Raw genomic sequence first — 27,047 nt, 5'->3', positions numbered from 1 at the left:
AACATAGCAAGACCTCATCACTACAAAAAATTTAAAAATTAGCCTGTAATTCCAGCTACTTGGAAGGCTGAGGTGGGAGGATCACTTGAGCCCAGGAGTTCAAGGCTGCAGTGAGCTATGATCACACCACTGCACTCAGCTATGATCACACCAGTGCACTCAGCTATGATCATACCACTGCACTCAGCTATGATCACACCACTGCACTCCAGCCTGGGAGACAGAATGAGATCCTGTCTCTAAATAAATAAATAAATAATTGAAAAGACGTTTAAAATTCAAATATCAAAATTTTAAAAATTTTAAATTGCGAGACAAAATTAGTCAGGTTCATACCTGCATTCCATATATTTTATAGCATACAGCATTTCATCCTAAAACTCTTTTATTTTGTTTTTATATTGCTTTATTCATTCAGAAATTATAATACAATTATTGTCAATTAAAAATAAAATAAAATTTTAAAAATTTAAAAATAAAAAATAAGGAAACTAAAGTCACTTGTGTACAAGACACCGTGTTGGGTAATGAATAAGCCACGCCCCCCCCCTCGGATGGCTGACAGTGTTGGTAAACTAAGGCATATACAAATGTCTGTAGTTCAAAACAGTGTCTGATGAGCATAATAAAAAGGCTATGGGGGCCGGGCTTCTGCCTGTAATCCCAGCACTTTGGGAGACCCAGGTAGGCTGATCACCTGAGGTCGGGAGTTCAAGACCAGCCTGGGCAACACGGTGAAACCCCGTCTCTACTAAAAATACAAAAATAAGCTGGGCATGGTGGTGGGTGCCTGTAATCCCAGCTACTCGGGAGGCTAAAGCAGGAGAATTGCCTGAACCCAAGAGGCAGAGGTTGCAGTGAATGGAGATCACACCATTGCACTCCAGCCTGGGCGAGAGAGCGAGACTTCATCTCAAAAAAAAAAAAGACCAGGGGGAGACCTGGGAAAGCTTCATAGAGGATGCAGTTTTTTTGTTTGTTTTTGTTTTTTCTTTTTTGTGGAGATGGGAGTCTTGCTCTGTTGCCCAGGCTAGAGTGCAGTGGCAAGATCTCAGCTCACTGCAACCTCCGCCTCCCAGGTTCAAGTGATTCTCTTGCCTCAGGCTCCCGAGTAGCTGGGATTACAGGCACAAGCTACCACACCCGGCTAATTTTTGTATTTTTAGTAGAGGCAGGATTTCACCATCTTGGCCAGGCTGGTCTTGAACTCCTGACCTCGTGACCCACCCACCTCAGCCTCCCAAAGTGCTGAGATTACAGGCGTGAGCCACCACGCCCAGTCTTTGAGGATGCAGATTTTTAAGCTGGATCTTAAGTCACCGACAAGATTTGGGAATCTGGAGGTGGGGCTGGGGAGCTGTGGTAGAGAGGACGTTACAGGAGGAAGGAAGACCCTGAGTCAAGGAGGGGCAGGTCTGGGAAATGGTGAGCGGTGCATCCTCCCTTCAGCGCAGGAAATGCACCTCAGACTCCTTCTCAGAGCTCCCTCCCCTCCCTGCCGCAGTGAAGCTGGCTTTTCCTTGAGGCTGTCCTACTCCCGCTGCTGCTCCAGACCACTGCCCACCAGGCTCTGGTGGAAACACCGTCCACCGAGGCTTGTGCTGTTTCATTCTACCATCCTCTCCCCTTTGTCATTCCTGCCACTGTTAGTCCCCTGGCAGTGCAGACTTTGGCAGGCAGTTCAGTCTCTGTTCCCACAACATCTCCTGATCTCCCGCCACAATCCTTGACTCCAGCATCCTCCAGGCTAAGCCAGCCACATCCTGGCATCTCAGATCTCGAGTTCCTCAAGTGCCCTCCTCCGTCCCACTCTGCCACCCCCATCCCCAATAGCACATCCCAGGTGGCGTCATCACCCAAAAGAATTTCATCTCCAAAATCGCTGGATCATCACAGGTCTCCAGACCTTCCGGCTCTGCTGTTTAACCATTTCCGCAGTGACACTTCCTCCACCTCTGGGGAACCTCTCGCCCGTGGATTCCTCTTTCTTTGCCCTGTGATTGTCCCCTCCACACTGTCGTGTCCTCCCTACACAGCCTAGGTCCTGTGCTTGATAATTCTTAATAATTCTCTTGTCCTTTTGTCTTCTTTTACACTTGTCTGGTGAAATCCCACCCATCCATCATCTTCTACCTCATATCCAGGCCACCAGCCACTGCTGGAGAAAAGTCACTCAACTTTCAAAAGTGATGCCGCTGAAAGTCCACAGCCTCTGGAATTCCTCAGTGCTGCCCCTCTTCTCTGCTCCACGCTGTCTTCCTCCTCAAACCGTCTTCCTTCTCCCTAATCTTCACACCCTCCTCTCTTCCACCTCACGCCATAGTGTCCCTCAGCTGGAAACTTCCTGAGCTTACTGTTACTCCAGCCCCTGTCTCCCACCATCACCGCCCTCTCCACCTGTGCCTGGGATCCCGTGAGCCTGGGGCTCATCCCTTTCCCATCTGGATCCCCTGCTCTGTGCCAGAGCCTTCCCATCCACATTTAATCGTGATCTGAGATCTCTCGGCAAAAAAGAACAGAACAGCCCTTCCTTATCCCACATCCCCCTCCACTTATTTCTTCCCCTTCACAGCCAAAGTTCTAAAAAGAATTATTTACACTGACTGACTCCATTTCCCCACCTCCTACTCACTCCTCAGCCCACTCCAATCTGGCTTCCATGCTCATCATTCCACAGAAATGGCTCTTCAGCAAATGACTTCCCCGTCTCTGCACGCAGCGGGTCTCTTTCTGTCCTCACTGTGCTTGACCTCACCGCGGCTGTCCATTTGCTTGGCCACCAGCCCCTCCTGGACACACTGTCCTTCTGAGCTTCTGCAAAGCCACCTGCTCCTCCTAGTTTCCCCTTGTCTCCAGGGGCGGTTTCTCATTCTCCACTTCTCATCCTCCTCCACCCAGGCTCTGAACCCTGGGATTCCTCCAGGCTGGGCTCTCTTCTCATCTCTTCCTTGATGTTCTATCTCATTTTTGTGCTGCAAACCTCTTTGGCCACATGGTGAACTCCCTAGATCTCCTTCTCAGAATAATATTTTCAAAAACATAAAATGAGATACATGGGCTTTCAAAGGAACCCACTTTTATTGAAATAGTCATCAAAATATTTTTAGAAAGTTGTGATTGAGTAATATACATGCTTCTTTATTAGCACATTAAATAACAAGCAATGGGTGTAAAGGGTATTTTGAGACATCTGTAACCAATTTAATGAGATGTGAAAATATCTGTGATTTCTAATGGTGACAAAGATCACAGGTCCTGCTAATGCTGCTGTGGCTTGTCGCCTGCATTCATAGATGAAAAATATGCTTAGATTTCATTAGAGGTTGGAGAAAATAAAGATGTAATTTTTTTCCCATGCAAGTGAATGCCCTGCCCCCAAGAAACTCTGCTTCTTGAACATTTTAGCAGCCAAAGTCAAGATGTCAACTGCCAATGACTCCCAGGCCTGCATTTCCCACCCAGACCTCACCTTGATCCCCAAATCAGAATATTCAGCTGTTTACTCACTGTCTCACTCAGGCGTTTCAAAAGACACCTCAAGCCCAACAGGCCCATGCTAGAGGTCCCAGTGTGGCCCTTCCTTCTTCTTTTTGTGCATTGTAATTAGTCCATTTTCACATTGCCGATAAAGACATACCCAAGACTGGGTAATTCATAAAGAAAAAGAGGTTTAATGGACTCACAGTTCCACATGGCTGGGGAGGCCTCACAATCATGGCAGAAGGCGAAAGGCACATCTTACATGACGACAGACAAAGAGAGAACTTGTGCAGGGAAACTCCCCTTTATAAAACCATCAGATCTCATGAGACTTATTCACTATCACAAGAACAACACAGGAAAGACCCACCCCCATGATTTAATTACCTCCCACCGGGTCCCTCCCATGACACATGGGAATTGTGGGAGCTACAATTCAAGATGAGATTTGGGTGGGGACAGAGCCAAACCATATTATGCATCAGAATCAGACATTTGCTCTCCATCTCCCCCTGCACTGAATTTGTCACCGAGTCGAATTTTCCATTTCACTTCCTCAATACCTTTGAATCCATCTGGATCATCTTGTCTGCCATCATCTCATTGAGTTACTGCAGTGGCCTCCTAACCTGTCTTCACACTCACACTCCTGCTCCCAGATCCCATTTTCTATAACACAGGTAGAGAGATATTGACAAGCAGGCTGGGGGTGGTGGCTTGTGCCTGTAATCCCAGCACTTTGGGAGGCTGAGGCGGGTGGATCACGAGGTCAGGAGATCGAGACCATCCTGGCTAACACGATGAAACCTCGTCTCTACTAAAAATACAAAAAATTAGCCAGGCATGGTGGCGGGCGCCTGTAGTCCCAGCTACTAGGCAGGCTGAGGCAGGAGAATCACTTGAACCTGGGAGGCAGAGGTTGCAGTGAGCCAAGATCATGCCATTGCACTCTAGCCTGGTAGACAGAGTAAGACTCTGTCTCAAAAAAAAAAAAAAAAAAAAAAAAAAGTCAAAATACAGACCAGGTGCAGTGGCTCACACCTGTAATCCCAGCACTTTGGGAGGCCAAGGCAGGTGGATGACCTGAGGTCAGGAGTTTGAGACCAGCCTGACCAACATAGTGAAACCCCGTCTCTACTAAAAATACAAAAATTAGCTAGGTGTGGTGGTGCACGCCTGTAATCCCAGCTACTCAGGAGGCTGAGGCATGAGAATCGTTTGAATCCAGCAGGCCAAGGTTTCAGTGAGTCGAGATCGTGCACTGCACTCCAGCCTGAGCGACAGAGCAAGACTCTGTCTCAAAAAAAAAAAAAAGTCAAAATACAATAGATGTTGGCAAGGCTATGGAGAATAGGGAACACTTACATACTGTTGCTGGGAATGTAAATTAGTTTGGCCACTGTGGAAAGCAGTTTAGAGATTTCTCTAATTACTTAAAACAAAGCTTCCATTCAACCCAACAATTCCATTACTGGGTATATACCCAGAGGAAAATAGATCATTATACCAAAAAGACACATGCATATGTATGTTTATTGCCATGCTGTTCACAATAGCAAAGACATGGAATCAATGTAGGTGCCTATCAATGGTGGATTGGATAAAGAAGATGTAGTACATATACACTATGGAATACTACACAGTCATAAAAAAGAAAGAAACCATGTTCTTTGGAGCAATATGGATGGAGCTGGAGGCCATAGTCCTAAGGGAATTAACGCAGGAACAAAAACCCAAATACTACACGTTCTCACTTATAAGTGGGAGCTAAATATTGAGCACACATGGATATAAACAAGGGAACAACAGATACTGTGGACTACTAAGTGCACTAAGGAGGGGAATGTGGATTGAAAAACTATCTATTGGGTACTATGCTCATGACCTGGTGCAATATACCCATGTAACAAACCTGCATATGTACCCCCTGTATCTAAAACAAACGTTGAAAAAATTTTTTAAAAGCCAACTTGAATGAACTGCCACTCACCATTTTTGGCACAATTTGAGGAACAAAAAAAATTGAATAAAACATATTCTTGAGAATGCAATGATAATAAAAAGAAAAAAGAGAAAGGAGAAGGGGAAGAAAATACTTCTTTAGAGAAGAATGCTAGCTAATAATTGTAAAAGGAATGTGGAATTAGGCTGGGCGCGGTGGCTGACGCCTACAATCCCAGCACTTTGGGAAGCCGAGGTGGGGAGATCACTTGAGCTCAGGAGTTCGAGACCAGCCTGCCTAACATGGTGAAACCCTGTCTCTACTAAAAATACAAAAATTAGCCAGGCATGGAGGCATGCACTTGTAGTACGTGCTACTCAGAAGATTGAGGCACAAGAATTGAACCTGCGGGGCGGAGGTTACAGTAAGCCGAAATCACGCCACTGTACTTCAGCCTAGGTGACAGAGCGAGACTGTCTCAAACAAACAAACAAACAAAGAAATGTAGGATTAGAAAATCATCAATTTTGCTACCCCAACGTAATTATCAATATAGGCAAAGCACATTGAAACATGCTAAAATCACTGGGTAAAATACTACTTAGGGACAGGCTATTCAATCAGTGCCAAAGAATCATCCCACAGATTACCTGCTAGTTACAAAGGGAAAAAATGTACCTTTACATTGGAGAAATCTGGTGGTCACCACCTTATCCTATAGATCAAACACAGCATTTACCAATGTTGGGACAACCTAACAAGGCACCTGCTGATAGGATATTATAAAGAAGGACACCACACCACCTATAAAATAATCACACCCAAAACAATTGAACTGAATTTTATTATGAGGAGCAATCAAATTTAGAACGTAAGACATTCTATGAGACAGCTGGCTGGATTGCTTCAAAATGGGAAAAATCATTAAAAAGCCAAAAAGACCAGAGAATTGTTCTAGATTAAAAGACTAAAGAGACATTGTGCCTTGACTGAATCATTGATCAAATGTATACCCAAAAAGACATCTTGGGGACAATTGGGTTGGAATCTGCTCTGCGTATTAGAAAATATGATGGAATGATCAAATTTTCTTAGGTAAAATAATGGTATTGTGGCATTGCAGGAGAATGTCTGTTTTGATAGGAGGTGCCCGTTGAAGTATTTAGGGGTAAAGTATCTTGAAGTGTGGTCACTTTGAAAATGTTCAGAAAAAGACTATATATAAAAAGAGAACGCAAATTGCCAAGGTAAAGAATAAAGGGTGTGATTTGTACTATTCTTTCAATTTCTCCGTAGATTTGAAACTTTTCAAAATAAAGTTGAAAACAGTTCTAGAAAGGTATCTATTGCTGCAATGTATTGTTAAGTAAAACAGTATACATGGTACAATTCTTTTTTTTTTTTTTTTTTGAGATGGAGTTTTGCCCTGTCGCCCAGACTGGAGTGCAATGGCATGATCTTGGCTCACTGCAACCTCTGCCTCCCAGGTTCAAGTGACCTCTGCCTCCCAGGTTCAAGCGATTCTCCTGCCTCAGCCTCCCAAGTAGCTGGGACTACAGGTGCCCATGCCACCATGCTCGGCTAATTTTTGGTATCTTTAGTAAAGACAGGCTTTCACCATGTTGGCCAGGCTGGTCTCGAACTCCTGACCTCATGAGCCACCCACCTCTGCTTCCCAAAGTACTGGGATTACAGGCATGAGCCACCGCACCTGGCCCATATGAATGGTACAATTCTAGGTTAGGGTAATGTTAGCTGCTGTAAAAAAGGGACCAAGAATGCAGTGGCTCAGTCAACAAGATAAAAGTGTATCTTTTGCACATGTGACAGTCCTGGTGAGATGTGCAGGTCAGCAGGCAGCACTTCTCAGACTTTCAGGGACTCAGGCTGATGCTGGTTCTGCCGTCTTCAACATGTGACTTTCAAAGTTGTTGCTCTCCGGCTCACAGGAAGGTGATAGGCAGAGGTGCAGGGCCAGAGATTTTCTCTGTGGAGGCTGCACACATTGCTTCTGCTCATACTCCCCTGGGTGAGACCTTTCTCCTGAGTTGCAGTGGGGCAAGTAGGTGCAGGGGCTGAACGATTCAGTTCAAGATGGGCAACCACACATCCCGACTTCAACTCTTAGCAATTTAGAAAGGATTTTGGTAGAAAGGTAGTAGTCTCCATCAGTCATTAAAAAGTGTCTAAAAGAATACAGGGCCAGGCATTACAGGTGGCTCACACCTGTAATCCCAGCACTTTGGGAGGCAGAGGCAGGCAGATCACTTGAGGTCAGGAGTTCAAGACGAGTCTGGCCAACATGGCGATACTCCATCTCTACTAAAAATACAAAAATTAGCCAGGCGTGGTGGTGCATGCCTCTAATCCCAGCTACTTGGGAGGCTGAGGCAGGAGAATCACTTGAACCTGGGAGATGGAGGTTGCAGTGAGCCGAGATCATGCCACTGCACTCCAGCCTGGGCGACAGAGCAAGACTCCATCTCAAAAAAAAAAAAAAAAAAAAATACAGACCAACCAATTCAAAGCTTTTATTTCAAGGTTAATTGGTTTTTGAATGTTTTAAATACCTTTATGCTTGTCTTTGTTTTTCCATTCTGAGCATGCATTTCTTTTGTAATAAAGAAAAGAATTATGCTTTACAAAAATAAACCATTGAAACCACAAAGAGATTATTTCACTGGCAAATTTGCAGGATGTTTTATTTTCTCTCTCTAAAAGAAATATATAGCTAAATCGTAAATACTACTTTAAGCATTCTTCTACTCAGAAACCTTCAGTGGGACCCCACTCTCTATCACATTTGCTTGAATCTCAGGGCTCCCCACAATCTGGCCCACACCCTCCTCCTCACCCCATGCTCAAGCCACCTGCCTGGCTGTCCTAGAATCACGCCTGCTCTTTTCACTCCATCCATCCTGCAGCTCATGTGCTGCCTCCAGCCTAGCCAGACCCCACCCATTCTTCAAGTCCCCGCACACACCACCACCTTCCCTTGACCTTTCACCTTTTCCCAGGGGTTTTCCATGACATTTAGAATGGGTGCAACACAACGTATCCCTTGATTAAACATTGTTTTCCATTTTGCTGGTAAGGCATTAATCTTACCTCTCTCATTGTCAGCTTATTTCTGTATCCTTCACAGAGCCTAGCACGGTGTTAAAGACATAATAGGTGCACATGATACATCTCAATTGACTTCCATGTTTAATGACCTGTTATTCTGAGTAGGAAGCATTTTCATCGATGATCTCCATTTGATGGCCAAGCGCCCTGGTGTTGCTCAGATGCTCCTCTCAGCTAAAAGAATATGAATTCAAATAAAGGATGAAGGGGAAACACATTGTAGCAAAACCATATCTGAAAGACACCTACATCAAGGGCAATCTCAGTGTGCTATTAAACACCGCATTTTAGCGTTCTTTTTTTCTTTTTTTTTTGAGACGGAGTTTTGCTCTTGTTGCCCAGGCTGGAATGCAATGGTGCTATCTCAGCTCACTGCAACCTCCACCTCCCAGGTACAAGTGATTCTCCTGCCTCAGCCTCCGGAGTAGCTGGGATTACAGGCATGCACCACCATGCTCGGCTAATTTTGTATTTTTAGTAGAGACAGGGTTTCTCCATGTTGGTCGGGCTGGTCTTGAACTCCCGACCTCAGGTGATCTGCCTGCCTCAGTCTCCCAAAGTGCTGGGATTACAGGCGTGAGCCACTGTGCCCGGCCCCAATTATTTATTTATTTATTTATTTTGAGACAGGGTCTTGCTCTGTCACCCAGGCTGGAGTGCAGTGGCACAATCACAGCTCACTGCAGCCTCAACCTCCCAGGCTTGGGCAATCCTCCCGCCTCAGCCTCCTGAGTAGCTGGGAATACAAGTGCACACCACCACGCCTGGCTAATTTTTTTTATTTTTTGCAGAGACAAGGTCTCACTATGTTGCCCAGGCTGGTCTCAAACTCCTGGGCTCAAGTGCCTCAGCCTCCCACCGTGCTGGGATTACAGGCATGAGCTGCCATGCCCGGCTGCATTCCAGTTTTTTAAATCTATCAATTTCCTGGCCACATACTGCTTCCTTTTCATCTTCACACCACACAGAACCCTGCTCCTGCTACAGCCAGATAATGCTATACACAGGTGTCACTAGTATTTGGAAGCGGGGGAAAATGTGTGGTCACCAACCATGTAAACTGAATGGTGATTTCTGCAGCACACAAAGGATTGCCTGGCATCATAAGAAGTACCTAGCACATCCTGCTTGCCACGTCAGTAACTTGCAGTGCGAAGTTTCACTCTGGCCATTCCATAGTGGGCTGAATAGTAATCGCAAAGCAAGTAGACCCACATGCGTCTCCTTCAGAGGGCACCCCCGTAGTGATGGAATGTTATGAAGACTTAAATCACCGAGGCCACTCTCCAGCCAGGGCCGCAGGCTGGGTCATTTCAACTTGTTGGACTGAAAATCCGAGAGAAGACTGTAGACAGGAGGGTGTTCTCTGTGGAACTCGATGGTAGACAGGTGCCTGTGATATTTAGGCAATCTGGCAGCCCAGCTGACTCCAAAAGGCATCTTTTTTTTTTTTTTTGAGACAGAGTCCTGCTCTGTTGCCCAGGCTGGAGTGCAGTGGCACAATCTCAGCTCACTACAACCTCCGCTTCCCAGGTTCAAGCAATTCTCGTGCCTCAGCTTCCCAAGTAGCTGGAATTACAGGCGCACGCCATTACGCCTGGCTAATTTTTTTTGTATTTTCAGTGGAGATTGGGCTTCACCATGTTGGCCAGGCTGGTCTCGAACTCCTGGCCTCAAGTGATCCGCCTGCCTTGGTCTCCCAAAGTGCTGGGACTACAAGCGTGAACCACAGCGCCCGGCCTCCAAAAAGCATCTTCAGGCAAAATGGAGACCGAGGGCATGTAGTGCCTAGTCTTACCCAGCTCCACCTGGCAGCCACGTCTTCAGATAGGGGAGACAGATGAGAGTTAGCAGCAGTTTGATTCAGGTGGGTGGTGCCTGAGTCCAGAAAGACCCAAAAGCCTACTGATCCTCATTCTTTATTGTCCGAAGCTTTATTGTCAGAAGTACAATTCTGGCACACTCAAAATTGTCTTGAACACACGGGAGGGATTTTGCTGCTGTAAGAGTTTTTTTCTAGACAAGAGAAAGTTTTGCCTGCTTTGTGCTACCACAGCACTTTGTGCAGAACATATTTTATATGTCATGACTACGTAAAGGTAACCGTCCTATCTAGAATGCTATTTATACAAGCTGCCCTCAGTTCCCTAAGGTGGTTTTTGTGTTTGAGGCACAATTTGAGTGTGGGCTTTGGGGACAGTGCTCTGAAGGTGGCACACACAGTCCCTTGATCGACCTTCCCACGTTGTCACTGTTTAAAGGTTGAGGTTCACTGCCTTGATCACACTCTTTTATAATCTCACGAGACCAAGTTCATTTCAAATGTACTCAACACAGTTTGGCGCCAGCTTGACACTACTCTTTGCCTTTTCCCTCCCATCCACAGCAAGCTGTGCCCTGCACTATATCATAGATCCACTCAGCTCAGCCTCCATCACGTGACTCACAGCAAAGATAGGTTCGGTACACATCAATCAGAATTCAGTAGCACCTCTCGGGGAGGGAAGGAAGTGGCATATCAGTTAAGAACCATTTTCCCGGTTCTTGGAAAGGAGCCATCAGGCAATAGTTGGAAAATAACTTGAAGTCTTTTCTGTCCCCAACTGCCTTAGTCTCCTTCCTCTTCGGGTCATCTCTGTTCACTGTCGCCTTATCATTTCAGACACCATATTGTTAGGTCCTAGTTGTTAAGAATCGAATCATTCTCACATTTCCGAGGAGATTCATCCCCCTTCCCAACCCATGCGTTTTCACCTTCCAGGACGTCTACTTGAACCATGATGTCATTACCTCACTGCCCAATGCTACTTACCCAGTTAAGTTCCTTCTCTCCTCAGTGTGGGCCTTTCTGTGAACTTTTGAAAGCGCCTAGCCCTGGGCAGAGTGATAACTCTACTTTATTAGGCATGAGGCCAGTAGAGCAAGTTCGGGATCTTTGGAAAACCTTAAGTACAAAAATGATGATTCTCAAGAAAATACTGATTTCGTCAACTTATTTTAGTTAACACGGCTTTGTTAGAACTTTCATCAAATTCTCAGTAGAGAATGTGAAGTATACTTAAGTGTCACATAGGTTGGGTTTTGTTTTATTTTTTTTGTTTGTTTTTAATGTCGTGGGCTTTGATTTTTAAAGATAGAGCTGGCTTTCGTCCCCCAAAGGAATAGCAGTGTGCTGTTGCCTCCACCTCCAAGTGACATTTCAACTTGGGGACACATGAGGAAGGAATGAAAATTGTAATTATTTTTCAAAATTACAAGAGGAAAAGATGCAATTTAAAAATCAACTTTAAAATTAAAATTTTAATTATTATTGTTTGATTATCTCTAATGTTGTCAAATATTTGCCATTAGAGCTTTACTGTCTGAAAAACCATTGCACGATATTTTCTTAAAACTAGATAAATTTCAACTGGCCATTTATAAGATTGTCATACTATCATAGATTATATTCCCTGGAGAAGAAACCAAGAGTCCGGTGTGGAACTAACCCACGACTCCATTCATACCACCCTTTTGGAATAGGCGAAATCCAATAGGATTTTTCATTGGGGACTTTGACTTTAGTTTCAGCCACAGGTAGTAAATGTTCAGTAGTTAGCTAGTTAATTTTATAAATGGCTGAACATGAATTAATGGCTGATTATAAAAGCCAATACTTGCATGGCACTTACTGGGTTACAGGTATATGGTGCTGTTCTAAGTGCTATGCGTACATATATATATTATGTAATCCTCACAAAACCACCAAAAGGTGGATACTATTGTTCACAAATGAAATCTGAGATCCAGAGAAATGAACTAACCCAATATCACACAATTACTATGTGCAAGAGCTGGGATTCACTCCCGTGGAGCTGGGCTCCAGGGCCTTAAATACCACACTTTAGTGCCAGGATGATTTACTACAACTTCTCCCACTCAAGGACGATCCTCCCTGCGTGATACGATGGGTTTTCATGAAAGAGGATAGGCCGGGCACGGTGGCTCACGCCTGTAATCCCAGCACTTTAGGAGGCCAAGGCGGGCGGCTTGCCTGAGCTCAGGTGTTCGAGACCAGCCTGGGCAACACGGTGAAACCCCGTCTCTACTAAAATACAAAAAAATTAGCCAGGCATGGTGGCATGCGCCTGTAGTCCCAGCTACTCAGGAGGCTGAGGCCGGAGAATTGCTTGAACCGGGGAGGTCGAGGTTGCAGTGAACCGAGATCACGCTACTGCACTCCAGCCTGGGTGACAGAGCAAGACTCTGTCTCCAAAAAAAGAAAGAAAGAAAGAGGATAGATGGAAATGGCTGAGAACATAAGAGGACAGAATGAAGACCAAAAGGTGGACGTGATTTATTTAAGATTTCTCAATGAGGCAAGCAGGAAAAAAGTCCATTAACACATTTGTAAGTATTAGACTTCTTGCCATTGTACCTTCAGTTTATAGCTGATAAAACACCAACTTCTAGCTGCAGTTTCTAGACTCTTAATGATTACTACCTAGAAATAAGGTTGATTGAACCAGAGAAGGATGTATTCACAATGTAGGCTCACAATCCCGCAGGTAACAGGATGGTTTAATTGGCCAAGCTTTCACCTCTTCAGTGCACTAAAGGCTTGAGGTTTAATGAATGGATGGAGGAAGGATAAACATGGCTTAACAGCTCAACCAATAAAGGTCTCCTCCCTATTCACCACAGCCTGGGGCAAGCCAAGAATTCCGGCCCTGGCTGGGGGTAATGGAAATGGATCTGCTAAGATGAGCTGAGCGGACACCTGCTGCTGCTGCTGACACAGGTGTTTGTCGTCCTCGCCTGGGGCATTTTTCCTGCCTTTCTACTGGCTGGAAAGAAAGGGCTGATTTGCAGGGCCCTGTGGGAGTTGACTTAACCCACTGCAGTGAGCTGATTGTGTTGGGCAGTTTGTGGAAGAAATTCTCTCCGCTATTCATTGATGCTCTTCTTGGGACCCAATTCCAGGACTGTGACTTCCAGGACCCAATTACAGTGACATTCTTAGGTGTCATACTTAAAATGTGCCCACATTTTCTTTTCTGAGAATAGAGAACCTATCTCATGTTCAGAAATGACCTAATGTTCCAGCCAGGCACGGTGGCTCACGCCTATAATCCCAGAACTTTGGGAGGCTGAGACGGGTTGATCACCTAAGGTTAGGAGTTCGAGACCAGCCTGGCCAACATAATGAAACCCCGTCACTACTAAAAATACAAAAATTAGCCGGGCATGATGGTGGGTGCCTGTAATCCCAGCTACTCGGGAGGCTGAGGCAGGAGAATTGCTTGAACCCGAGAGGCGGAGGTTGCAGTGAGCCAAGATGGCACCATTGCACTCCAGCCTGGGCAATAAGAGTGAAACTTTGTCTCAAAAAAAAAAAAAAGAAAGAAAAGGAAAAAAGAAATGACCTAATGTTTCATCTTTGACATTTCAGAGTTATTTGCAAGGATTTCAATTAAATAGCAAAATCGAAAAGGAAAGGGGAGAACAGTCAGTTTGTTGTGTCTTGTGCTTTTCTGGTCCCTTTATCTGAGGGTGGTCTGTTTTCTGAAATTGTGCAGAGAAACAAGAATTATTTGTTTGAAGGCTGTATCCAAACTCTAAATTTAAAAGCGTGATTCATCATCTTGGAGCATAATGATCTGTCCACCTGTAGATTTATGTAGACTTCTTTACAGAAGACTGACAAGTAGATGACTTTTTTAGAATTTAGTTTGTCTTACATCACACCCAATAATTCAAAGCTACTCAGAGTATTTTCCTGAGTCAGGAGCCTGTGAAATGAAAATGCCACAACTGACAGGGAGAACGGTGAGCAAGATCAATACAAATCGCAACAGTTGGGGAGGTACCAGGGATGTTAATTTAGCATTCTATGTCTGCAAAAGACCACATTTTCACAGGACTTTCCAACACTGGACTAATGTGCAATGGAGGAGAGAGCTTAGTGCCCCCCCACCCCCACCCCGACGACCCCCCAGGGTCAGGGAAGGGGGAACCTAGTGATTTATTTGTCGCGGAATGGATAGCCTAGCAAGTCATACCAACACCAGGACCTAAAGCCATCAGGCTGTACTTAAATCACCTTTAAGACCAGGTTTCTGATATTTATATTGTTTTCATCCTTTCTTTCGTGTGTGTAAGTGTGGCCAAGTATAAAGCTGTTCCATGCCTGGATAATTTTTATTGCGTCTGCATGGCTGTGTTGAGATATTCTGACACAGCAGGAATCATGATTTGTCCATGCATAGATTTATACTGACTTCTTTATAGAAGAGTGACAAGGAGGGGACTTTTTAAAAGATTAGTCTGTCTCGTGTTGCACCTAGTAACGCAGAGTATTGAAACTGAGGTCTAATTTAATCTGCCTCCGTCACACTATCTACATTTCCTTTTCATTGTCAAGTATATGATTAACATAAGGAACATTTTTTCTTCTAGCCTGTCTCCAAAGTAGTTCAAATAACAAACAATAAGAAGTTTAAAAGCACATGCGCTATTTATCGGTCATCAAATTACTTAAGGGTCAGAAATGCATTCTTTTCATAACATTCTACAAAACACACTCACAGAAAAATGCATTCTTTCATAATGTTCTACAAAACAGACTCATTAACTCTGCCATTATTTCTAAGTTGCTCCGCCCAGTCCATCTGAATCTCTCTGGTGAACGGGCGTGTTGACCTGGCAGAAGACTCTAGGATTATTGCTGGAGAGGGTCACTGCATTTGCCTCGTTTCTGTTTTCTCTGCCTAACAAAGTTGACCTACTTGGCCACTGATACTCGGACGTATTTCATTTTTGGTAGAGTTCTAGTGAGGAGGATGCTCTAACTGAACCAAGATCATCTACCAAGATATCTGCATTTAAGTGTGACTCCAAACTTCCAGCAATTGACCAAACATCAGTCAAGCAGAAACATAAAAGTACCATGACTGTAAGGAAAGCAGAGACAGCGGACCCCAGTGAACCCTCTCCAGGTGAGTGGCTGGCTTATTGAAATTCATCAGATCTAAAATCCCGGTATTAAAAATAACAACAAAAAGCCGAGCGCGGTGGCTCACGCGTGTAATCCCAGCACTTTGAGAGGCTGAGGCCCGTGGATCACTTGAGGTCAGGAGTTTGAGACCAGCCTGGCCAACATGGCGAAACCCTGTCTCTACTAAAAATACAAAAATTAACCAGGTGTGGTGACACACGCCTGTAATCCCAGCTATTTGGGAGGCTGAGGCAGGAGAATCGCTTGAACCCGGGAGGCGGAGGTTGCAGTGAGCCAAGATGGCACCACTGCACTCCAGCCTGGGCAACAGAGCAAGACTCCGCCTCAAAAATAAATAAATAAATAAGTATAACAACAACAATCAAATTGATGGTATTGGTTAAACCTAGTGTTTTCTGAATGGCTAATTCAGGTTTTGAAAGGCCAGTGATCCCATGCAAACAGTAACATTAATTTCAGAGTAGAATATAAGGTCAAGGAGGCATGAATTGTGCAATGTAACTTTCTCCACCGCCCGCATTTTCTGCCCAGTCATTTGTGTGGCTTCCGCCTAGAGCTGCTGCCTTTTCATCTTCTTCACCCTTCTTGGCGATAAAGGCATTTGGCTCCAGGTATCAAGTTTTATGGCTCAAGCAAGAGCATAAAGAGAAGCTTTCAAATACATCTGAATAGCATAATTTATAGCCAAGAGAGAAAGTAATAAAGTTTTCCTGTTCTGGGTTTGTCCTCTCTGAGAGAAAAGGTGCTTGACAAATCCTCCCTTTTGTGCAATTTGGAAAAATAGTCACTCTTTAGCTGCCTTAGAGCAAAGACCGGTCTTTTGCCTGGGGCAGAAGTGATTTAATAGTATCCAGAAAGGGGCTAAAATTCACTGAAAATTTAATGTCTCTCAGGGTCATCTCCATCAAAGACAACAGCTATAAGACAAACTTGATTCCTCCAGGAACTGAGGTTTAAGTTGGAGTAACTAGGCAGAAAGGTCTAAGTTGAGTGGAAAGGATCCAGGCTAACTGCTGAAGAATTCGTCAATAGTGTGCAATTCATTAAAATCCAAATCACAGCTACTTTCCAATCCTAAATAGCTTCTGCGGTGCAACCACCCATCCAGTTAAGTCTTCATGCATTTTTGGAACATGGCAGCTTTCACTCAGATTAACCACCCACATTTTATTGCTTTAACGAAGTCAAAACCAAATTGACTTCTGAAATGATGTCCTCTCAGGCAAAGCCCCAACTCTTGCTTCTTATTTAATCAGGGGAAAGTATCATCACAGTTAATTTCTCATTTTAAAGACTTTTGACAGGAATTAGGCTTTTAATTCAGCTGTTTAAGGTTGAAATAGAGCAGGTAAGGTCATTCCACCAATATTTCAAAGTACAAGTTGTAATTTATTGAATTGAGGATGTTTTTAATGGCAAAAGTTTGAATTTCAGGGTTTTTTTGTTTTTTGTTGTTGTTGTTTTTGTTTGTTTGTTTCTGTTGAGACGGAGTCTCGCTCTGTTGCCCAGGCTGGAGTGCAGTGGCACGATCTCAGCTCACTGCAACCTCCGCCTCCCCGGTTCAAGCGATTTCCGGGTAATTTTTGTATTTTTAGTAGAGACAGGGTTTCACCATGTTGGCCAGGCTGGTCTCGAACTCCTGATCTCAAGGATCCGCCTGCCTCTGTCTCCCAAAGTGCTAGGATTACAGGCGTGAGCCACCGCGCCTGGCCTGAATTTAAGTTTAAATAATGCAACTCCATTTATGCAATATAATTTTTAGCCCTCTTGCTAAAATCAGGTGGTGGTTTGTATAGTGTGCTTTGTCATCGTGGAGAAAAATTATTAAAAGGAACCATTTAGATCCACCCAATGCTTTAGTTTGTCTAATTAATACAGATGTACTTCAGACTGAGCAAACTCTGTATGGAACTTACAGCACTGACAAAAAGGAGGAATTAATTCACTTAACATTCTTTAAAACATCAAATTTGAAGAATTACCAGACAAAAACACCAGGTTTCAGTGACAGAGCCAAGTTGGCAGAAAGATATCTATTTCATCAAATGAGGGATATTACTTGTAGTAAAAGCCTCTACAAACCGCCAGCTTCATCACTGCGTTCTGGCCCTAGACCACATCCAAGACCCATGCAGCCATGACCAGGGCTGTGGCCTGGCTGTCCCCAGGCAGAGCAGTCCTGGTGATGGATGGCAGTTGCTGCAGAAGTGGGATCAGTTGTGCAGTAATCTGGCTAAAAACAAAGCATCGATGTGTTAAGATCCATCCATTTTACATGTGTAGACTCACCCTCTGGGCTCCCTAATTAGCATAGCGAAATGAGAAGTGAGACATGGCAAGGATTTTAGCTGAGTCTGTTCAGGAAAAGTTGAGCTCGGTGGCAGTCATGACAGTTTTCTGCTGTTACAGAAAAATAGGATTTGGTACCTGAATTAGCTGGACACGTTGATCCAATTCACTAGTTAAATTCACAGTTCCTTGCTTTTCTCTGTAGAGAGATATTTCTCTAAAGCATTTTGGGGGTGATACAAAGTTGGCAGTAAGTCATCAAAACTTCTTCCATGTCAGACCTGAGATTCCGTACGAAATTGAAGCATCAAACACAGTGAAATTCCTTTGCAACATCTGCCTAATAGGCTACAGAAGTAGAATCTGGTATAACTTCCTGTGTTATACCCGACTTTTACTGAAAAAAATAATATAGCTGGGGAACATGGCTCGACTCACTGCAAATCTATGTAATGATAATCCATGTCATCAAAAAAGGGTTTTTCTTTGTATGTAATCTGCCATCTAGAACCTCCAAAACAACTATTTAAAATATAAGAACTATCAATGCCCTCTACAAACAGATTTGTAACTGAGAAGGCATCAGATTGCTCTTCATCCTGTTAGAAGGAATTCACGCATTTAAATTAAGTTTGTATAGTCCATGAAACTGCTTCTGGATGAGTGACTTGTGGTGGTCCTTGCTCTCTCCATGCAGTGGCGCGTGCAGTTTATGGGCAAGTGTTTTGAAGTCAAAATGTTTGCATTTGCATCTGGGCCCCATTTATTTGCTGTCTACCTTTGGTCAAGTAAAGCATCTCTGTGCCTCAGTTTCCTCATCTGTGCAATGCGGAGAAACAGATCCTGCCTGCTGGGATTGCTGTGAGAACTCAACGATAAAACATACGTCCAGCCTTTAGGACAGTCCCCGCCGCTGTGGCCACTCAATTAATTATCGCATTATCATTCCTAGTACATGAGAGCAGCAGATAATGAGATGGGACTAGGAAACTTTGTTTTCTTTGTCTTAAGGTTGTCCTCCCAAAACATCTTTTTTTCTTTACAAAAATCAGAGTTATATTTTATTGATTGACTGATTGATTGATTATCGAGATGGGGTCTTACTGTGTTGCCTAGGCTGAAGTGTACTGGTGCAATCATAGGTCACTGCAACCTCAAACTCCTGGGCTCAAGTGATCCTCTGACCCCAGCCTCCCAAGTAGCTGTGACTACAGGCACACACCACTATGCCTGGCTAATTTTTTACTTTTTTTGTTTTTGTTTTGTTTTGTTGTTGTTGTTGTTGTTGTTGTTTTGAGACAGAGTGTCGCTCTTGTTGCCCAGGCCGGAGTGCAATGGCACGACCTCGGCTCACGGCAACCTCCGCCTCCCGGGTTCAAGCAATTCTCCTGCCTCAGCCTCCCGAGTAGCTGGGACTACAGACATGCGCCACCATGCCCAGCTAATTTTGTATTTTTAGTAGAGACAGGGTTTCTCCATGTTGGTCAGGCTGGTCTTGAACTCCCGACCTCAGGTGATCCACCCGCCTTGGCCTCCCAAAGTACTGGGGTTACAGGCATGAGCCACCGCACCTGGCCATTTTTTTACTTTTTATGGAGACGAGGTCTTGCTTTGTTGCCCAGGCTGGTCTTGAACTCCTGGGCTCAAGTGATCCTCCCGCCTTGGCCTCCCAAAGTGCTAGGATTACAGACCTGAGCCACAGCACCCAGCCCAGAGTTGTATTTTTTAGACTCTCTAACATAAATGCAAGTACAAATACTTTTACAACACTCTGAGTTTCAAAGCAAAATGCCAAATGGAAAAAGATGAAGAGTGAGACAGCATTCACCAAGCCAGAGATAGGCTTTATCTCCAGAAAGACGTGGAAAATTCAGACAGTGAGTCAAGACCTGGAGAAATCCCACATCATGAACGCTGGTGTAGGGTGAGGTATGAGCCTAGTGGAGTTACATGTTCTTAGTTACATGTTCAGAATTGTATATATACCCTTGAGACCCAGTACAGCTAGCAGGCCCAGCGAGTGCAGAGGTACAGGGACATTTGGGGAGCTGCAGTGGCCTCCAAGGCCTGCCTGCTCTCAAGACCTCTCCCAGCCCCACCCTGAGTTGGAGAGGAGCCGCCTCTCCTTTCCAGGACACGAAGGGGCATCCAGAGGCCACTGTGCTGTGGGATTCTGGCACCTGGAGTCCTAACGAGCTCCCTACCCTAGGGCCAGACGTGTGGGAAGCAAGCGTCCCCTCTCCTGCCCTCTGCTCTCACCTGGAGCTTGGGCATGGTCCTCTGAGTTATGTGCCAGGAAGATAGATCTGGATGGAGTCCTGTGAACCTGCTTCCAAAATCTTGCCCTTTAAAGCAAAGCCAAGTGTTCTGAAATTCTCCTCACTTATTACTGGGTGCAGTGGTAGTCATTACTGGGTTCAGATTTGCAGGAGTAACAAGACTTTTCAGCCATAGAGTGGATTATTGTGAGGACAGGTTCTTGTAAAACTAAGAAAAAGCAGTGCATTCAGATGTTAAGAGACAAACATCGAAAATAACTGTGGTCTCTTTTGGATTGGGAAATATTTATTTGAAGAGCAGCCTGAAAGAGAAATTTGAGGGCAAATCCTAAATCCTCATAATTCACCTTGCAAATAAATTCTTCTGAAGATTTTCTCTGAAAGGCCAAGATTAATGGTTTTCGCGGCAAGTCCAACTGGTGTCCAGGAACTTTCCAAGCTATCTGCCAAGTTAGAAAAAAACTAAACAATTTAAGTGGATACTCCCACTTTTTAATAGAGAATCATAATTATCAGCCCAGTTATGATACATGCTCTCAAGACGGGGGCTCAGGGTTGTCGCAGAGCCCAGAATGAAGTCTTGGCTCCAAATCCTGGTGCTATCACTTTATAACCCCATAAATGTGAGCGGGCAACTTCTCTGAACTCAGTTTCCTCATCAGTAGAATGGAATCCTTGCCAGTCTCACCAGGTGGATAGGTGGGTGGAAACCCTGGATGTAGACCAGGCTTTAGGCAAAGGTTAATCCCCAGGCCTTCCTCTGCTTATGAACCCTGCTCCCAGCACCGCCAACTACTCCAGGGCTAGTGTCTCCATAAGAACACTGCTTGACCAAAGACACTTGTATTTGAGATGTAAGAGTGGTTAGAATTTGGCCAGGCGCAGTGGCTCATGCCTGTAATCCCAGCACTTTGGGAGGCCGAGGCAAGCGGATCACTTGAGGTTGGGAGTTTGAAACCAGCCTGGCCAACGTGGCGAAACCCCTGTCTCTATTAAAAATACAAAAATTAGCTGGGTGTGGTGGCATATGCCTGTAATCCCAGCTACTCGGGAAGCTGAGGTACGAGAATCGCTTGAACCCGGGAGGAGGAGGTTGCAGTGAGCCGAGATTGTGCCACTGCACTCCAGCCTGGGCGACAGAGTGAAACCATGTCTCGACAACAACAACAACAAAAGTGGTTATAATTTGATTATTAAAAATTTTAACGATTGGATCATCAGTGAAGTCATCCGTTTATCCAGTACGTATGGGGATGTTAGCAAATACATTCAACTGTCCCCCACGTCCCAGGGTGTATGATACCAGGGCGAATTGGTGTACTCATCCATCGCTCATTCATTCAGCACTTCATTTATGCATGTTTACCTGCCGGGTAATGGGGAACCAGAATACAAAACACACGGGGCCTGCCTTCCAGGGCTCCCAGCCTGGTGGGTGAGCAGGATTCCAATAAGGGCAGATAGTACAATGCACACCCTGAGCAAGGTAAGTTCTAAGAGCTTGTGGGCAGGGCCAGGTGGAGTGAAAATCCTGAAGAACAGGGGTTTAACCAGGTGAAGAGGGCAAGAAAGATGTGCCTGGCAGCAGCTACTGAGTGTGCAAAGGAACGGAGGAGAGGGAGCAAGGAAGACAGAGACAGACAGACATCGAGGAACTACTAATAATCTAGGGCTTTTGCCCCAAGTGTCCCCAGGCAAGTAGCAGAAACCATCATCTGAGAGCTTCTTAGAAATGCAGAACCTCAGGCCCCAATCCAGACTGACTGGCTCAGAACCTGCATTGAAGAAGATCTCAGGGATATTCCTATGTACATTTGAGTTTCAGAAGTTCTGGTTTAGGGCCAGGCGTGGTGGCTCACGCCTGTAATCCCAGCGCTTTGGGAGGCCAAGGTGGGTGGATCACTTGAGGTCAGGAGTTCGAGACCAGCCTGGTCAACATGGTGAAACCCCATCTCTACTAAAAATACAAAAATTAGCCAGATGTGGTGGTGCGCACCTGTCATCCCATCTACTCGGGAGGCTGAGGCAGGAGAATCGCTTGAACCCAGAAGGCAGAGGTTGCAGTGAGCTGAGATCACACGACTGCACTCCACACTCCAGCCTGGGCGACAGAGCAAAACTCCATCTCAAAAAAGAGAGAGAGAGAGAGAAGCTCTGGTTTCTGGTTTAGGGTCAGGCTACAAATTAGGAAATATAAAGTTGAGGCCCCACAGGTAGGCAAGGATCAGGCCTCCAAGGGCCTTAAATGACATGCTGGAGGCGATGGGGCATCAGTCCTGGAAGGGCTCTACATAGGAAAGTGATGCAATCAGATTGGATTTTTAAAAGCTGACTCTGGCTGCAGCATGGAGAAGGGCCAGCTGAGAGTGTGACGGTGGCCAGACACAGCCAAGAGACCAGACAAGCAGCAGTTGCAGGGGACTGGGGGAGAAATGAGAAGGGCTTGAGCGGGAGCAAAAGCAGAGGGAAGAGGGCCAGATGCAGTGGTTCACACCTGTAAGGAATCCTAGCACTTTGGGAGGCTGAGATGGGAGGATTGTTTGAGGCCAGGAGTTCAAGACCAGCCTGGTCAACATAGCAAGACCCCATCTCTATTTAAAAAAAAAAAAAAGAAAAAGCAGAGGGAATAGGAAGAGGGAGTGAGCTTGAGGGCCATTTAAGAAGTAAAGCTGGCAGAACTTGGTGACTTGGATGTAGGGATAAGGAAGAAAGAGGAATCAAAGAGAACTCAGGAATCTGGCCCAGGAAACTAGGCCAGTGGAGGTTGCCTCTGCCAAGGCTGAGGAAGCAAGGAGACTGTGGGTCCCCTTTTGTGGTGTTGTCTTTGAGGTGCAGGCAGGGCAGCCAGGTGGCAATGCCAGGAAGCACCTGGGGACCCAGGTCTCCTGCCCAACAGGGTACTCCCCTTCCTACCAGAGCACTTGCTGGTAGGACCCAAGGGCCTGCAGTGAGTAAGAGGTGGCTGAAATGGCAAGAATGTCGCTCCTGAAAGAGTGGATGGAGTAAGAAGAGAGATGCTGGGGGAACTTTGGGAGGTAACAATGGTAAAGAGAAGAATGAGTGAAGACAGCTAGAGAGAGAAAAATTATCCCGAGAAATAGGAGCCATTCCAGAGGCCATTTAGGAAGAAAGAAGTGGATAATATTTACTCGAATCCTCTGTAGCATGGCACTAAGGACTGAGACCCCTCCACGATAGGTAATGGTTTTCTTTTCTTCTTCTTCTTTTTTTTTTTTTTTTTTGAGATGGAGTCTTGCTCTGTCACCCAGGCTGGAGTGCAATAGCCCAATCTCAGCTCACTGCAACCTCCGCCTCCCGGGTTCAAGCGATTCTCCTGCCTCAGCCTCCCGAATAGCTGAGACTACAGGCATGTGCCACCAGGCCCAGCTAATTTTGTATTTTTAGTAGAGATGGGGTTTCTCCCTGTTGGCCAGGCTGGTATCGAACTCCTGACCTCAAGTAATCCACCCACTTCGGTCTCCCAAAGTGCTGGGATTACAGGCGTGAGCCACCGTGCCCAGCCTTAGGTGATAGTTTTCAACTGGATGGCTACAACTGTGGATTTTAGACTTGGAACTGATTTTAGCTGCAGCATCTCCCAAGCTTTTCTGACAATAAAAATCACCAGGGAGGTTATTCATAAAAATAAAAATTCCTGCTTCCTGTCCCTGACCCACAGCATCAGAATCTCCAGTAAAGGGGCCTGCGAAACTATTTTTGAACAAGAACAACAGGTGATTCTCGTCACCAGGGTTTGGGCAGCTGTCTCGGAGCCTTGCTTTTCCAAACATTAACATTCATGAGAAACACCTGGGGCTCTTGAGCAACTACAGATTCTGATTCAGAAGGTCTGGGTGGGCTGAGATCCTGCATTGCTAAGAAGTCCCAGGTGACATCGATGTGGCTGGTCTGTGAACCACTTTTGAAGGAGCAAGGCTAGGAAAAACACCCGTCTCATTTTGCAGGTGAGGAAACAGGTTCTGGGCAGGCAAGCCGTTGATTCAAGGTGACCCAGCTGGTTAGTGGCAAAGCTGTGATTTGTCAGGCATGAGGGGGTAGCTCTGACTCATGACTCCATCGGGCACCTGTATTCTGCCTCCAGTGAGGTTAGCAGTTTGAGCGTGAGGTTAGTGAACAGACCACCAGCTTCAACGAGACATCTCTCTTGTTTACCTGCTTTTCATCCAGCTTGATTTTTCTCCCTTCCCATGATCCCGCCGGGATCGCTCTCCTTTCTTTCTCTTTTCCCAAGCTTCCCCTCCACAGCAGAAAGGCCAGATCAGGGCATGACTACAGCCTGCTAGCGGTGGCAGCTGGAGGATCGAGGGAGAGAGCCTTACCCAAGTGAGACCCTGCGGGGCGCCATCTGTTGCTACCAGCACAGCTCATTAGGCTGGCAGTGGGAGACGAGAAAGGCCCCAGAGCTTCCACAAGGCAGCCTCAGGACATTCTCCGGGATCTTACGGGGAAAAGAACTTCCCGACATCTGTCAGGGACGCTGGAGACTGTTGGCTGGAACAGGGTGTGATGCTGGTGCCACTTCCCTTGGTTAACTCCTCAGTGATGCTGAGATCTAGGCCAGGTGCCTCCTGGGCAGGAGCCAGGCCTGCTGCTTCTATGATATTGGAGAACAATTTTTGAGTTTGGATTCATTTGCAGACGTCTGTATGTCCTTCCCCCCACCACCAGTGCTGCTTCCTGACTGCTCTTTTTCTTTTGTGCAGGTGGCAGCAGCAAGCACCCCCTGTTCTGTGTTGAATACACCCCTTACTGCTCCGTCTTCGCTTTCTCCCCTGTCCTGCAGCCCGATACCAATTACTGCTGCCTCCTCCTGCCACTAGTGCCACCTGCCTCCCCAGTGGCCCAGGAACCTCCCCACTGTCCTCTCCCTCTGGTTACCGTTCCCTCCTTCACAAGCACCGCTTCCGCCTCCCCGGACCCCGTGCCCGAGTCCCCGGCCGCGCTGTGCTACTTCCCCATCTCCTGCCCCACTCCGGCTGAGACCCCTGTGCTGTGCCTTCAGGGCCCCAGAAGGCCCAGTAGGATTTACCTCTTGTGGTAAGTCACCCTTGCAAGGCATACAGCACAGCGGAGTCAGGGAGACGGGACTTCGGGCTTCTGGAAGGCAGGTGGACAGGAGAGGGGCCAGAGGCAACGTCAAGAACAATACCAGGTGGTGTGTTCGGGGGAGCAGGAAGACGAGACAGTGTGGCCACTGCACTGGGGCTCCACCTTCTAGCGCCAAAGGAGCGAGCGACCAATAAAATCCCATCCTCTCCAGAGACTCATTTGATTTCTTACCTCCTGTAGCTGGCACGCTGTGCAATGTCACCCCCAGAAACCAAACAGGCTCTCCTAATGCGTCTGATCATACCCTTGGCTATGTGAACGTGCACACGCCGAGGCCGCCCTGAGCGGTGGCACCGGGGGCAGGCCGTTCTGAAGGCACACACTGGAACCGAAACCCATTCAGAACCACTCGGAGGAGAGACAAATGAAAGGGCTCAGCCGATGTTTACATTCCCTTTCCTGCCTACTTATTAGGCATCACATTTCCTAAAATCAAAAATCCCACCCCTGAGTTCCAAAATAAAACATATTTATGGTACATAATTAAGCTTTAATTAAGATCTCCTCTGGGTATGTGAGACAACACACATTTCTCACACACTCAATAGGCAAATAGACTCGAACTATTATTTGTGACTGCACAGAAAGCTGCCTATTACCCCAAGGCAACATTGGCTCCTGCGATTAAGCTGTAATTCTTCCCAGGATCCAAAGAAAGCACATTTTTTTTTTTCAAAGAGTTGTCTCTCCAGTGGGATCTTGGCACCTCCTAGGCACCAGGGATCCCAGTCAAGGTAACGTGGGGCGGGATAAGGGTTCCGGAACTGTATTTCCCTTTTATGCTTCCTTTTCGACTTTGTCTATCAAGAACTACCTGTGGATGACAAGTGATGGGAGGAGCCAAATGTGAACAGTTGAATGGACTTGGTTCTCAGTTGTCAGGGTCTTGTACAAATATGAGATTTCTACCTTTTTTCCCCCTTTCCTGGTCAAATTAAGAACTATTCAGTCGACAATCACAGTTTCCCAGCATTGTCAAGAGAACACAGGCAGATGCCTTTCATCTAAACAGCTGTTTGGTTTCTTTAAAACTGGAGGCATCACCTTGCTCAGATCCTGGAAGTAGGGGGGTCCGTATGTTGTCCAAAGCAAACCAAAGTCTTCCCAAAATTCACTGATAAACAGGATATTGAGTTACCTGGCGGTGAAACTCCTGAACACAAACCCCTTCCTTTTCTGTAAGGCAAAGGGCTTGTCCTGCTACCTGAAAAGGCAGGTAATTTCATCGCCCAGTGTAAATAGGACTTGGTCTTCCTGCAGATTATGAATCCATGACATGGTGAAGACCCATCCTAGCCCCCAAAGATCTGAAATTTGATTCACTTTTCATGTGAGTGAAGTGATGGGAACTTGGTATACAAATTGAGGGTTTGAAACTCTTTTTCTAGACAATGTCATGCTCTTGCCCAGGCTGGAGTGCAGTGGTGCAAACACAGCTCACTGTAGTCTCGACCTCCTGGGGCTCAAATGGTCCTCTTGCCTCAGCCTCCCATGTAGCCGGGACCATAGGGATGTGCCAGCACACCCAGCTAATTTTTTTTATTTCTTTTTTTGTAGAGACAGGAGTCTCACTTTGTTGCCCAGGCTGGTCTCAAACTCCTGGGCTCAAGTGATATTCCTGCCTCGGCCTCCCAAAGTGTTGGGGTTACAGACATGAGCCACCATGCCAGGCTGAATGTTAGAATCTCTTTTTGTTTGTTTGTTTTTGAGATGGAGCCTCGCACTGTCGCGCGGCCTGGAAGCTGGAGTGCAGTGGTGTGATCTCGGCTCACTGCAACCTCAGCCTCCCAGGTACAAGCAATTG

At 45.9% G+C, this 27,047-nt stretch overlaps 1 protein-coding gene across 8 annotated transcripts in view; it reads left to right on the top strand.

The window, feature by feature from the left end:
- MARCHF10 (membrane associated ring-CH-type finger 10) overlaps positions 1-27,047 on the top strand; it is a 109,344-nt gene that overhangs the window by 34,838 nt on the left and 47,459 nt on the right. For all 8 annotated transcript variants that reach the window (XM_054537227.2, XM_054537228.2, XM_054537229.2 and 5 more), the window contains one exon: positions 15,354-15,525. In XM_054537227.2, the coding sequence (XP_054393202.2) occupies positions 15,354-15,525 (172 nt within the window). The remainder of the gene's footprint in view (positions 1-15,353; positions 15,526-27,047) is intronic.

This window comes from Pongo abelii, chromosome 19 (assembly GCF_028885655.2).
Source record: "Pongo abelii isolate AG06213 chromosome 19, NHGRI_mPonAbe1-v2.0_pri, whole genome shotgun sequence".
NCBI lineage: Eukaryota > Metazoa > Chordata > Mammalia > Primates > Hominidae > Pongo > Pongo abelii.
The sequence above is the reverse complement of the archived record's forward strand: the minus strand, read 5'-3'. Positions and strand labels throughout refer to the sequence as shown.